The sequence below is a fragment of the Bos taurus genome, chromosome 27, assembly GCF_002263795.3.
Source record: "Bos taurus isolate L1 Dominette 01449 registration number 42190680 breed Hereford chromosome 27, ARS-UCD2.0, whole genome shotgun sequence".
In the NCBI taxonomy this organism is placed as follows: Eukaryota; Metazoa; Chordata; class Mammalia; order Artiodactyla; family Bovidae; genus Bos; species Bos taurus.
Window position 1 is genome coordinate 34,317,861 of NC_037354.1, and position 14,504 is coordinate 34,332,364.

At 39.9% G+C, this 14,504-nt stretch overlaps 1 protein-coding gene and 1 pseudogene across 6 annotated transcripts in view; one reads left to right on the top strand and one right to left on the bottom strand.

The window, feature by feature from the left end:
• Window positions 1-14,504, top strand: part of ADAM32 (ADAM metallopeptidase domain 32) — a 174,065-nt gene that overhangs the window by 71,734 nt on the left and 87,827 nt on the right. For all 6 annotated transcript variants that reach the window (XR_003032923.2, XM_059882235.1, XM_059882234.1 and 3 more), the window contains 2 exon segments: window positions 4,123-4,259; window positions 12,913-13,090. Coding sequence is in view for 5 of the 6 variants with exons in the window: in XM_059882235.1 (XP_059738218.1) it covers window positions 4,123-4,259; window positions 12,913-13,090 (315 nt within the window). In the remaining variant the exon portion in view is untranslated.
• LOC101905677 (pleckstrin homology domain-containing family B member 2-like) lies at window positions 8,829-9,527 on the bottom strand (annotated as a pseudogene).

The window sequence follows — 14,504 nt, forward strand, 5'->3', positions numbered from 1 at the left end:
TAATGATGTTAATTAGCATTATTTTACTTCAACTTCACTCCCTTTAGTATTTCTTGTAAGGCATCTCTAGTGATGATTAACTCCTTTAGCTTTTATTTGTTTTAGAATCATGATCTCTTCTTCATTTATGAAGCACAGCTTTGCTGGGCATAGAATTCTTAGTTGACAGTTTTTTCTTTTGATATTTTGAATATATAATCCTATTCTCTCCTCACCTGAAATATTTCTGTTGAGAAATATGCTCATAGTCTTATGGGAGTTCCCTTGTGTATAACCTGATATCTTCTTTTTCTTTCAAAATTCTTTCTTTTTCTTTATTTTAATTATTTAATTGTAATGTGTCCTCATGTAGCCCTATTTGGGTTCAACCTATTCAGGATCCTTTGTGTGTTATGCACTTGGAAATCCATTTCTTTCCCAGTCTTGGAAAGTTTTCAGCCATTTTGCTTTAAATGTACTTTCTGTCCCTTCCTTTTCTCCTTTTCAAGTTCCTAAGATATGGATATTAGTGTGTGTGTGTGTGTGTGTGTTCGTCCCATAGTCGTGTAGGCTTTCTTCTCTCTTTTTCATTCTTTTTAAGGTTTTGCTCTTCTGACTGAATAATTTTAAATATTCTTGAATTCTAGATCACTGATTCTTTATTCTTCTTGTTCAAGCCTACTGTTGAAGCCCTAGGACATCTTTTTTTAAATTTTTATTTCTTCGTTGACCTTATTTTCTTCATTCACCATTTTCTAATTTCATTTAGTTATCTGTTTGCTTTTGTAGTTCACTAAAATTCTTTAAGAAGTTTATCCTGAATTATTTCTCTGACATATCTCCTTTCCTTTTGGGTCATTTATTTGCAGCATTTTTAGTTTAATTTTATTGTGTTACATTCACCTGATTTTTCTTACTTTCTTCATTCCTTACTTTGGTATCTGTGCATTTGAGTAATTGGTCTCCTCTTCCAGACTTTACAGGCTTATTTTGGCAGACAGTTCTTCACTGGCCAGTTCAGTTGAGGTTTTTGGACATGTACTTGGGCAGACAGGTCCTATTTTGGGGCAAGAGCCACTGTCCAAGCTCTGAAGTCAAGGATGAGGGGTATTAACTGTCAGATAGGACTGCTGGCATGGTTCCCTGCCCAAATGAGGCAGTAGGATATACTCTGTGGTTGTCCAGATTCACTGATCAGCCTTCCTAAAAGGTAAGGAAAAAGAACTTTACTCAGCATTAGCTGCGGAATGAATTAGCTTCCCTGCCCTGACAAGGCAGCAGAGTAGGCCCTATGACTTGCATGCCTCATTATTTGTGGACACACGTTAGGCAGACTGTACCCTTAATTCTTTGGCCACATGGGACCACTGCGTTTTGTTCTAAAGATGGGGAAAACCATGAGCTGTGCTCTCTGTTCAAGTGCCACTGTAAGCAGGATTGTTGGATAGATGGCACAGCTTCCTGTGTGCTCTGGCTAGATTCATTGGTTGGGCTTTCTGAAGGCTATATTTAGCAATGGCAGGGCTATGAGTTTGTTTCCTTGCCCAGGTGGAATTGGAGAATCAGCTTAGCTCTTTGTGGGGTCAACCCAAGCTATCTGTTACTCCAGGTTTCCTGGCCAAACAGTGCCACTGGCTTTTCCCTGTGAACAATCAACTCTGCCTGCTATACTCTCTGTTCAAGTGTTGCTGCACTATGCAGCTACCAGGTATTTTAATGAGGCTTCTGGTTAGGGGTGCTGCTGCTGCTGCTAAGTCACTTCAGTCGTGTCCAACTCTGTGCGACCCCATAGACGGCAGCCTACCAGGCTCCTCTGTCCCTGGGATTCTCCAGGCAAGAGTACTGGAGTGGGTTGCCATTTCCTTCTCCAATTCATGAAAAGGAAAAGTGAAAGTGAAGTTGCTCAGTCGTGTCCGACTCCTAGCGACCCCATGGACTGTAGCCCACCAGGCTCCTCAGTCCATGGGATTTTCCAGGCAACAGTACTGGAGTGGGTTGCCATTGCCTTCTCCTCTGGTTAGGGGTAGCCAGGGGCTATACTAGTCATTGCTGCTGCTGCTGCTGCTAAGTTGCTTCAGTCGTGTTCGACTCTGTGCGACCCCATAGACGGCAGCCTACCAGGTTCCCCCGTCCCTGGGATTCTCCAGGCAAGAATACCGGAGTGGGTTGCCATTTCCTTCTCCAATGCATGAAAGCAAAAAGTGAAAGTGAAGTCGCTCAGTCGTGTCCGACCCTTCGAGACCCCATGGTCTGCAGCCTACCAGGCTCCTCCGTCCATGGGATTTTCCAGGCAAGAGTACTGGAGTGGGGTGCCATTGCCTTCTCCATACCAGTCATTAGGCAAGGCTATAAACAGCTATGCTGACTGGGTAGAGGGTCCAGGGATAGCAAGGCTTTTCATTTGAGGACTCAAATCAGGCAGATCTGCACCTCATTGACTTCCCTGGTCATACACTTCCACTGTCCTGGCTCTGCGGATCTACCAGTTGGGACCTACAGTTGCTGTGGATGGGAATTTGGCTTGCCAAGGTCTAAGCATTGATTGTTGCAACCCTCACCCCTACCCCATCTTCTCTGTCATGATCAGATTTACAGTGGTCAAATCCCACTCATCCTTTGTGATCCTCATGGGGCAAGACCAGAGTAGGGCTCCCAGAAGTGACCCCCAGTACTGGGGGATCTAGATGTCCACTCTGTACTCTTTTCCCACTTTGGGCACCATAGCCTGGGAAGACCTCTCAGTGTTGTGCTGCATCAATGTTGGGGAGGGGTAGTGCATTCATGTATAACTGCTCCTGCTAATCTTCTTATGAGATCTGTCTTGATCTCTGGTGCCGGTGTTACTTCAGCCTCACTTCCATGTTCTGGGATTTTCTCAGTGGTGTCTTGTCCATAAATAGTTGCAGTTGTTCTTGTGACAGGGAGTAAAGTTGGGAAAGACCTATGTTGTCATCTTGTTAATATCACTCCTGTTGTAATTTAATTCTGATTAGGGACCTGGAAATAAGCAAGGGTAATGAGACAAAAGTTCGAGGTATTGTCATTAAAAAGTGTCATTTTTAAAATGTAGGGACTTTTTCATCGTGTATAGGGAAGCTTACTCTACTGGCAAGAGAAGTCCAGTGATATTTGTCCATGACACTCTAGTTCCCATTTCAAGTTTCAGATTCTGACTCCTGCATCAAATCTGGGAAGTTTGATAATTAAATTGGTGCTATAACCCTATAGTACTTATAACTAGGCCCTGAGCTTGGTCCTCAAATCAATAACTAGAGGAGATGATGAGTCACTACTGTGCTGCTGTAGAGGCTTTATGATTGCCTATTTACATTCTCAGTTGCTCATTTATAGTTTTTCCTTTCTGTTTCATAATGTGCTTCCTCTAGCACTTCCATAAGAAGCCAGTTGACCCCACAATATTTATTATAGCTTGTTTTTGTAAGAGTGAAGTGCCTTGATGAGCCTCACATCTTGGCCTCTACTTGCACCTTATCTTATGCCACATTTGGCAATAATTTGAGAAATTATGATATCATTACATATCGTGAATTACCATTGTCCTATTTCTCCTTGTTAGGGAAGATAAGATATTTGTGCATTTGTTATATTTGTGACAGCCTAATCATAAGAAAGCTTTCTTGAGGATCTATTTTCCATGGTTTTTCCTGATACTAGTTACTGTATCTTTGAGAATATTGGCTGGAAGCACATAGTGTACTTACAACTGAGTAATTTGATTGTGTGGCCACTTTGTGAGCTGGGAAGTGGAGTATCATATGGACTATCCTGAATGAACATGATAGCTGGTCTAAGAAATTAAATAAGGCAAATGGAAAATCATGGTCCATATAGCCAAAAATCTGATGTAAAAATAGCACATTTATGTAGTTATGACAATTATTTAAGGGTTATCTTAGGCATTCAATTGTTAAATAATGGCAAAACTAGACATAGGTTCATACGCGTATATCTCAATAAAATTTTATAAGAAGAACTTCAGGTTCTTAGTTGTCTAAGGAACTGTATTTCCATATTCTTAAGTATTTGATAAAACAATAAAATGATTTTAATTAGAAAAATACTATTTTTTACCACCCTTCAGTGAAGTGTCTTTTATTTGAATTTTCTTTGTTGTTGATGTAGTATCCCAAGGAGATGACTTTGGAGGCAGTTTCAGTTATTGTCACCCAGATGCTGGGACTCAGTCTGGGAATATCATATGATGACCCAAAGAAATGTCGATGTTCAGGAGCCATCTGCATAATGAGTACAAAAGCCGTGTAAGTTTTTCCAAAAATAAATTTTACTTGTTGAATTTATCAATAATTTGTTTAAATAATTCAAGTGAAAATTTTTAGTATTTGCTTATAGTGCAAATTAACTATATAAATGGACCAAGTATCACAAAATCAAAATATGAAATTTTAAGCCTAAGAGTAGTTTGGGGGAAGGTTAGTATTAAGAACAAAATAACAAATCCAGTCTGCAAGATACATTACCAAAGGAATTTCCCATAGACTGTGTATTTTATGAAATCAATTAGGATCTTTAAAAATATGCTGTAGCTCAAAACAAGTGACCTTTGCTTTTAGAGTATATTAATATTCTGGGGAAACTTCAATCTAAATTACATAACATTTGTGTGACTTTGGATAAATGACTAGACCTTGCTTAGATTTATTTTTCTCATCTTTAAAATGGAAACGATTATGCCTATTGTTTTGTTTTCCAGCGTGATATAAGAATGAAATGAGAAAATAAAATAGGAAAGTGTTTTTTAAATTGTAAATTTTCACAAGTATGTGATGGATTAGTTACAGGGATTTATAAATTTGCCAGTGTTCCTTACATGGTATATCATACAAGGACTATAGCAGCTGTCATTAGTATTCTAAAGTTTTTCATTTGTAAAAAGGGTCTGTGCTAAGTATGACCTATTCATAACTGAAGAACAACCAACAGTCAAAGGTGAAAACAAGCCATTACTTTTCGAAAACATACTCTTTTTATCGTTCTAAGCACCACATAAGGCTAGTTCTTACATTCTAAAAATGGCTCAAATACATACATATTTTTATATACAGACATATTACATTATAAACTAGTTCTACGTGTGTTATATGTAAAAATAATATTTATATGTATAAAGTATTTAATTTTATTAAATTTCAATGTATAAATTATAATACTATTTATTGAATCAAATATAAGATTTATATAACTGTATAAACAATATGAGCATTGCCATCTTGGGCCTGTTGTCCATTTGGCCAACTATTTTCAAGTATGCTTATGACAAGATGCTTTGTGTAGCTCACCAGAGTCTGGTATTAATGATAATAAAAATAACAAATATTTACATTGTACTTGCTGTGTGCTAGAGGCTACTTCAAACACTTTACATATGTTGTGTCGTTTGGTTTTCACAGCATCTCCTTAGGGCAGGTCCTAATATTCTCACCTTTACGGATGAGAAACTGAATTATAAAAAGGATAACTATCTGTGGTCAGATAGTTGGTTGTGGCAGTCCACAGTTTTGAACCCAGTCATTCTGGCTTTAGAATCTGTGTTAATAATAAACCTTTGTATTTATATACTGCTTTATGATATCTCAAATGCTTTCATACGTATTCTCCATTTTCTTAAGGAAACTTTTTTGATGTGTGTAGGGCAAGTGTTATCTTAATTTTTACGAAATTTAACAATTTTATTTGCATCTATATGTAAGGTATATAAATGAATATATAAGATCTATCTATAAATGTATATAGATGTATCTTTTGCATTTCCACAGTACTTCTCATATATTATTTTATGTAATTTTCAAAGAAACCGTGTAAGTAAAGCAAATATTATTATTTCCAGTTGTCTTTTTCCATGTATTTTTAAATTTTTCTATGCTTTAAGGTTAACAATCATTTAATGTATTAACATTTTCACTTATAAACATACAATTTGCATATACAGGGAAAAACTGGTTCTGAAGACACCACAGAATACTAGAGACAGGCAAGCAATTGGAAGAAAAAAGAAAAGATCAACCCTAGGGGAAAAAATGGAACTGCATTCTATGCTGGTGTCTGTAAACTTGGGAAGGAGAAAAAGATTGCACCAAATCACAATTAATGTAGAAAAACAAACGTGGGTAATTCTGTATCAATGGCAGGAACTTCTCCCATGATATAGATCTTGCATCCCAGTCAGGCCCATTTCATGAATGTTGATCTGAAACACAGTGGCTCACCTCTCCCTTTTCTTTAAATCTAACCCTGAAGTTAACTCAAGAAATTAAACGAACAGAGCTAAGAAACAAGCAGACTGGCCTGTGTTCAATATCAATGGCCAGTTATTTAAAAGTGCACGTGGAAGTAAAATGCTGACTAAGCACTTTGCTTTAATTAAAGTGAACAATTTCCTTCCAACTCACCTAACTTCTTGATTTAGGACTACCTAAGCAAGGCGACCAAAAGATTGGCATATATGAGAATTGGGGCCAAGGAAATGAAGCATCTCAGCCCATTTTTATGCTGAGCATGCATTTCCTCTCAGGATCAAGTCACTAGGGACCGTGAACTTCCAGACTCAACTACAGTTGCCCACCGGCTTGCCCAGCTAGGGACAGGGACTGGAGATGGGGGATCACGTGTATGTCAGGACTTCAGTCCACAGCTCCCCCTAGTCTGTCAGGGGAAAGCCAGGGGAGCACAGGGAGACCATCTGCTTCAAGGACATTTCAGTGACATAACTCAGTATCTGTGGTTCCAGTAATTCCTAGTTCAAAATTAACACTCTAGTGCAACATTAAAAACTGAGTTTAGTATTTTATTTGTAAAGGATACAGCTTGAATAATGATTACCATCTGAACAAAGCTATTCTTATTACATATGATGTAAAATTAGTAACATTTTTAACTATCAAAACCAGTGTTGTCACACATAACATCTGGCAACTTTCCACCACATGACACATCAAAAGAGATGACAGCCAAGTATACTTCTTTTCAGCTGGAAGCAGACTCTCCAGCGTCAACAGGTACAGTGGAACTGGCTGGGAAACAGACCTGTGGTCACCACAATGCTCATTTGGCATCTAGTTTCCATACAGAGATAGATCTATTTAAGTCTGCCTCAGAGGTGGAGTGGACTGATAAGTGAAACAAAAAACTGTGTCGGTAACTGGCCACATAAAATATAAACACAGTTTGTGCTACTGCTGCTGCTGCTGCTAAGTCGCGTCAGTCATGTCCGACTCTGTGCGACCCCATAGACGGCAGCCCACCAGGCTTCCCTGTCACTGGGATTCTCCAAGTAAGAACACTGGAGTGGGTTTCCATTTCCTTCTCCAATGCGTGAAAGCGAAAAGTGAAAGTGAAGTCGCTCAGTCGTGTCCGACTCTAGTGACCCCATGGACTACAGCCTACCAGGCTCCTTCGTCCATGGGATTTTCCAGGCAAAAGTACTGGAGTGGGGTGCCATTGCCTTCTAGGAGTGTATTTTATGGAAACATGGCCACATGGAGTATAGGGACAGAGACCTTCATTGTGCCTTTGTAAATGTACATTTTTTAAAACATGCAGGACAGAAAGCTGGAATAAGTGAAGTTTTAAAATTTATATAGATAAAGAAATAAGAAATAACAGAAATGCAGGACCCTCAGTTTTTCAGAGCTTCACATATAAGTTGGGGCTCAAAATTAAGTGGTTCACTAAAGTCAGAAATAAAAGCAAGGCTGGTGTCCTAGTCAAGTAGGTAGAGAGGTATCTTGAGCAGGTCATTCATTTCTCTAGGCCGAAATTCCCATCTATAACCTGAGTTTCCCCCACCATGCAACACAGCTCAGGGACAGCAACAGTGCCCAGTCCTACACAGGACAGGAGATGAGCTCATCAACAGCCTTCAGAAGGACATAATAAAACACGTCCTCAGTGCAGCCCAACCCCCTGAAACAGGAACACTGCAACTATGGCTCTAATTTCACTTTCCTCACCATTCTCTTAATATTACTTTATCAACAAGTAGAAAAATAAGCTATAAGTAGGCTGAAGTGGCAATAAAGAATGCTCAAAGCAAACACTAAAAGCATGATGCCTCTGAATAAAATAAATCTACCTCCACACACTTTTTTGGAGTTGTGCCTTCTTCAAGTTTTAAATGATAAAGCCCTAAAATGTTGACACTCAAGTCTACTCCTTTTTTGGGATGCTTTCTAAGTATTGCAACCAAAAACAAATAAGAATAAAATGAAAAAGCACCGTTTTCAAGGGGGGAACTGCCATCCCACACATCATCCTGAGCAGTTTGCTTTGCTGGAGCCCCAGAGGCTGTGGGATATCACACTGCTGCCTAAGAAAGGTTCCAGCCTATAACTCCTGAAGTAACATGCAGCCAGTTCTGGTCTGAGGTTTCAAAGTCTGACATTAAACCAAAAAACTGCAGTTTTTCTTGCCACAGTCATTCACTCAGTCCTACATCATCACCATGTTACCAGCAAAACACTAAAATAAATTATCCCTTAAGAACTAAGGCCTAACTCTAAAAAGAAAATGGCTTTTCAAAACAAGTGTGTTCAAATAAAGTATTGAGAGAGTTTTATAAGGAAACTCCTCGAATGAGCCAATGGCCTCATATAGTCCGCAGTTAAGCTAAACAGCAGTCCAAATCTTTCTCTGCAGTACTTCTATATCCTTATAAGTATTTTGTCACTACTTTCAAATGAACTATTAAACCTATTATTAAAAGCATTTATAACAAACAGAAATGCCCTGCAAATTATATTATTGTACACAGGGATATCAGAAGCTATGCACGTCTAGGTTCCAAGGACTCTACAAGACCCAGAACAGAGACCCTAAGGCCATGACTGTGGCTGCTCCAGCCAGCATGCCCAGCACCAAGTCACTGTCATTGTTTTGATACCACTCACGAATGATGACTTGGTTGGCAGGCTGCTGTCCATAAAGTCCTGCATATGGGTACTGATAGGGTACAGCATAAGCCTGTCCATTTGCAGCATAGAGAACTTGAGTTCCTTGTGGGTATGCGCCACTGTTTGGACCATAGCCATGTGCCTGCTCAAGGGTTGGTGCAGCATAGTCTGTGTAAGAAGGTGGGGAGGGAGCCACAGCTGTCTTCATCATACATGACTTCTGAGCCAACATAAGCCAATATAATCCTGGAGTGTAAACTTCCAGTCCAAACAATCATCTGTGCTTTCTGCACCAAGACTGATGGTTTTCCCATCTCGGCAAACAATCTGCAGCATACAGTCTTTCGGCTTCCCATCTGGTGGCTGAATATCCCGACATTCATATCCCACGCAGATGTTGATGCAGTCCACTGCCACGTGGACCTCGTCTTCTACACTCTGCCGAGTTTGGTCACCATAATAGATCAGGTGACCATCTGACCACAGGTCAAACCAGTTCTTCCAGTGCTTCAAAATGGTACTCTCTCACAGCAACCATCCACTCTTCACAAATGCCATTTTCTCACCTGCAAAGCCTCCAGCCACCACTGTGCACGGCAACAGGTCCATAGCAAAAGGAATTGCCGGGTTACTTGGCTCTGGCTGCCTCACGCTAGTGTCCTGGCCGCCGTCCGCTGTCCTCCATGTGTTTTTTTAAAATGCCTTTGAGTACACAGAGCCTAAATGACTCTACATCAGATACACAGGTTATAAGTGGACAACTGTGGCTGATGTCAGTAATCTCATCAATGATTTATTGGTCACTTACTATAAGCCAGAAAGTTTAATTAGACACTTATTAATATTTAATCCTCATAACAAGCCTGTGAGGTGGATGGATATTACCCCTATTTGGAGATAAGAAAACAGAGAGTTTAATCACTTTGCTTAAAATCTCATTAAGTCTCAAGATTGGTACTAGTCAACAAGTTTATCTAACTCAAATCTTTGTTATTTTCTCTACTTCATGTTGATCTCATATAGAAGACAGTTATTATATTGGAATTAATTTAAACCAAGTAGCAAAAGAACATTAAAATATATTTGTACAAACTTCATTATTTCAGTGATCTTCCTAATACATTATTTTGATGACTTAATTTATATTTGCTTTTTAAAAGTAGGTAACTTTTAACATAGTCTGTACAACAGATGAATTCAGAAGTGAAGGGAGTAAGGACTCCCAGCAGCACATTCCTCTCTGGTCACCAGCGCTATATGCTCTAGTGGTTCTCCCTGAAAGGGCTATGAGTATCCTTCTATTGCTGTGGACTAACTACTGTGGGTTGTCTGGTAGACTTGGCTGGGTTGGCCCCTCTTCAATTGATTGCTAATCTCTGCCTTGTTCAGATGCCACCAGCCACTGGTGGGTGGAGCTGTGTCACAAGGAGGCTGGCTGTGGAACCTCATTGCTCAGTGGTTGCTGGAACTGGGATTGAGATGGGTGGCTGTGGGGCCAGGGGTCCTGCATGGACCTAGTATCTGTCTGCTGGTGGGTGGTACCAGTTCCTGAAATGGCTTACTGCACAGTCCAGTGTGTCCCAAAGCTGTTGACAGCCTGCTAGTGAGCAGGGCTGAATCCCAGGTTGGCCAAATAAGGGGCCCAGGGTGTCTCAAAAATACTGTTAATCTGCTCATGTGTAGGTCTGGAGCTCAGAGACTCCTGGGGCTGTTGCTTGCCTGCTGGTGGATCAGCTGGGTCCTGAAATGGCAGGCTCTGGGGCTCTGGTGGTACTGAGGTTGATGTTTACCCACTGGTTGGTGGGGTCAGAGTTCAGGAGATACCAAGGTTAGTGATATGTCCTTGTTGGGGAGGCTGGTGGTGAGGGCAGAGCTGACTAGTGGGGGAGGCTGCTCTTGAGGAAGCTAGAGCTGAACTTACTGGTGGGTCACCTATCCAGGAGTATGAGTCTTGACTTTACCATGTCTCCACCCCTCCCACTCATCTACTTATGGTTCCTTCTTCATATCTTTAGTTGTAAAAGATCTTTTCTGCTGTTCTTCTAATCTTTCTCATCAGTAGTTGCTCTGTAAATTGTAGATTTGATGTGCGCATGGGAGGAAGTTAGCTTAGAGTCTTCCTATTCGTTGGAAGTCATTTGGAAGCCATCTTGTCATTCTCCAAAATTACTCGGTTCTTTTCTTTGTTTCTTTTTTTTGTATGTGTGTATTTTTGGCTGCCCTGGGTCTTTGTTGCTGGGTGTGGGCTTTCTCTAGTTGTGGGCAGTGGAGGCTACTCTCTATTTGTGGTGCCCGGGCTTCACGCTGTGGTGGCTTCTCTGGTTGTGGGGCATGGGCTCTTGGGTATTTGGTCTTCAGCAGTTGCTGCATGGGAGAAGGCAATGGCACCCCACTCCAGTACTCTTGCCTGGAAAATCCCATGGACGGAGGAGCCTGGTGGGCTGCAGTTCATGGGGTCACTAAGAGTCGGGCACAACTGAGCAACTTCACTTTCACTTTTCACTTTCATGCATTGGAGAAGGAAATGGCAACCCACTCCAGTGTTCTTACCTAGAGAATCCCATGGACGGTGGAGCCTGGTGGGCTGCCATCTAGAGGTCGCACAGAGTTGGACACAACTGAAGCGACTTAGCAGCAGCAGCAGCAGCAGTTGCTGCATGTAGCCTCAGCAGTTGTGTCTCAAGGGCTCCCAAGTGCAGACTCAGAAGCTGTGGTGGCAGGGCTTAGTTGCCCCAAGGCATGTGGGATCTTTCTGGACCAGTGATTGGACCCATGTCTCCTGCACTGGCAGGCAGATTCTTAACCAGTGGACCAACAGGGAAACCCTAGTGTATTCTTAATATATATATAGTGGAAATATTCAACAGGAGTTCTCTTAACCAATTTTAAAGTTATTACTTAGATGTGGTTACTATGTTGAACAGCAGATCACTAAAATTTATCCATCTTGTATAACTGAAACTTTATACCCATTTCCCCCTCCTCCTAGCCTCTTGGCAACTCTACATCTGTGGGTGTGAATCTTCTAAATATCTCATATAAATGAAATCATGAAGTATTTCATACTCTGTGACTAGCTTATTTCACTTAGCATAATGACCTTGAGATTTTGTACTGTTGTTGCATATGGCAGAACTTGCTTCTTTTTTTAAAGATTGAATAATATTCCGTTGCAAGTTATATTCCATTGCAAGTACGTACCACATTTTGCTCATCCATTCATCTTTCAATGACATTTAGGTTGCTGCCATATCTTTACTATTGTAAATATTGCTGCAATAAACATAGGAGTACAGATATCACTTACATATTCTAATTTCAATAGTTTTGGATGTATACCTAGAAGCAGGATTGCTGGATCATATGGTATTCTATTTTTAATTTTTTGAGAAACCTCTTTACTGTCTTCAGCAGAGACTGGATTTACATTTCCATGAACAATGTACTGCGTTTCCAGTTTCTCCGTGTCCTTGCCAACAATGTTCATCTATTTTTAAAGGAATCAAGAGGGAGGGTACATACATATAATTATAGATGATTCGTGTTGTTGTATGGCAGAAACCAACACAACGTTGTAAAGAAATTTTCCTCCAGTTAAAGAAATAAGTTAAAAAGAGAATCATAGCTATCTTAACAGGTATGAGGTGATAGCTCATTGTTTTTTCTTTTGATTTGGACTTCCTTGATGATTAGTGATGTTGATGACCTTTTCATGTACCCGTTGTTCGTTTATATGTGTCTTCTTTCAGAAATGTGTATCCAAATCCTATGCCCATTTTCTAATTGGGTTGTTTAGTTTTTCCTGTTGAACTTGATTTTGTTTTAAGAGAATATGTGTTCAGTGAATGAAATCACATGTCCTCCTGAGGAATGACTGGCCTCTAAGCATTTGTTATGAACACTTAGCATTACCTCTTGAATTTAGCATTTTGAAATTGACTTGTATAATATAGAATTGTGTTTTCAGAAGAATAATGCCATTAACATTATATGGATCCATTTTTAGGCAATCCAGTGGTATGAAGACTTTTAGCGATTGCAGTTTGAGAGACTTTGAACATTTCATTTCAAACGTGGGGGCCCAGTGTCTTCAGAATAAGCCACAAATGCAGGATAATCCAACAGAAATCTGTGGCAATGGCAGAGTGGAGGGAAATGAAGCCTGTGACTGTGGTTCTGAGGAAGTAAGTCTAATAATTTGAAAATTGATAAACTTATTGTTTCTGTTCATCCTTTGTAATAAATGCTGTATACCTCAAATATGACTGGGTGCCATGCAAAATATCAGCAATAATGAAATAAAGTTAAAATGCATACAAGAATATGCTATCTAGATTTAATAGGTTGAAGAGTTTTGGACAAATGTTAAGACTATTCCCCTAAAATTATTGCTGGTAGGAAAAGGAAGTCTAGAATGAGCTTTTGGTTCCAGACTAAATATGTACAGTATTTTCAAATCTGTGCTTAACCTCTGGACATTTGATAAGTGTCTTACTGAAGATTAGTATGGGAGTAGACCATAAAGTATCCTTTAGGGTATTGCCTCACAATGGAGGGACAACTATTAATGTTACAATCTGAACAGTGGGTGATTCTGATTCCCCCATATCACCCTCTTCCCTCTTCCCACTGATAACCACTAGTTTGGCCTTTATCTCTGAGGGTCTATTTCTGTTTTGTCATATTCATGCATTTTTAAATTTATATTCCACATATAAATGATAACATAGAGTGTTTTTCTTTGTCTTTGTTTGACTTACTTCATTAAACATAATACTCTCTGGTTCCATTCATGTAGTTTCATAATACTCTCTGGTTCCATTCATGTAGTTTAAATGGCAAAATTTTATTCTTTTTTAATGCCTGAATAATATATATATATATATATATATATACACACACACATGTGTGTATATAGATATAGTGTATATACATATATACATATATGTATATGTATGTGTATGTGTGTATATATATACACACATACATACATATATATATGCACATACACCACATCTTCTTTATGCATTCGCCTGTTGACAGACACTTATGTTGCTTCTGTGTCTTGGCAATTATAAATAATGCTTCTATGAACATTGGGGTGTATGTATAATTTTAAATTAGTGTTGTTTTCTTTGGATATATATTCAGGAATGGAATTGCTGGATCATAGGCTATGGTTTTTCCAGTGGGCATGTATGGATGTGAGAGTTGGACTGTGAAGAAAGCTGAGAGCCAAAGAATTGATGCTTTTGAACTGTGGTGTTGGAAAAGAGTCTTGAGAGTCCCTTGGACTGCAAGGAGATCCAACCAGTCCATCCTAAAGGAGATCAGTCCTGGGTGTTCATTGGAAGGATTGATGTTGAAGCTGAAACTCCAATACTTTGGCCACCTCATGTGAAGAGTTGACTCATTGGAAAAGACCCTGATGCTGGGAGAGACTGGGGGCAGGAGGAGAAGGGGACGACAGAGGATGAGATGGTTGGATGGCATCACCGACTCGATGGACATGAGTTTGAGTGAACTCTGGGAGTTGGTGATAGACAGGGAGGCCTGGCGTGCTGTGATTCATGGGGTCGCAAAGAGTCGGACATGACT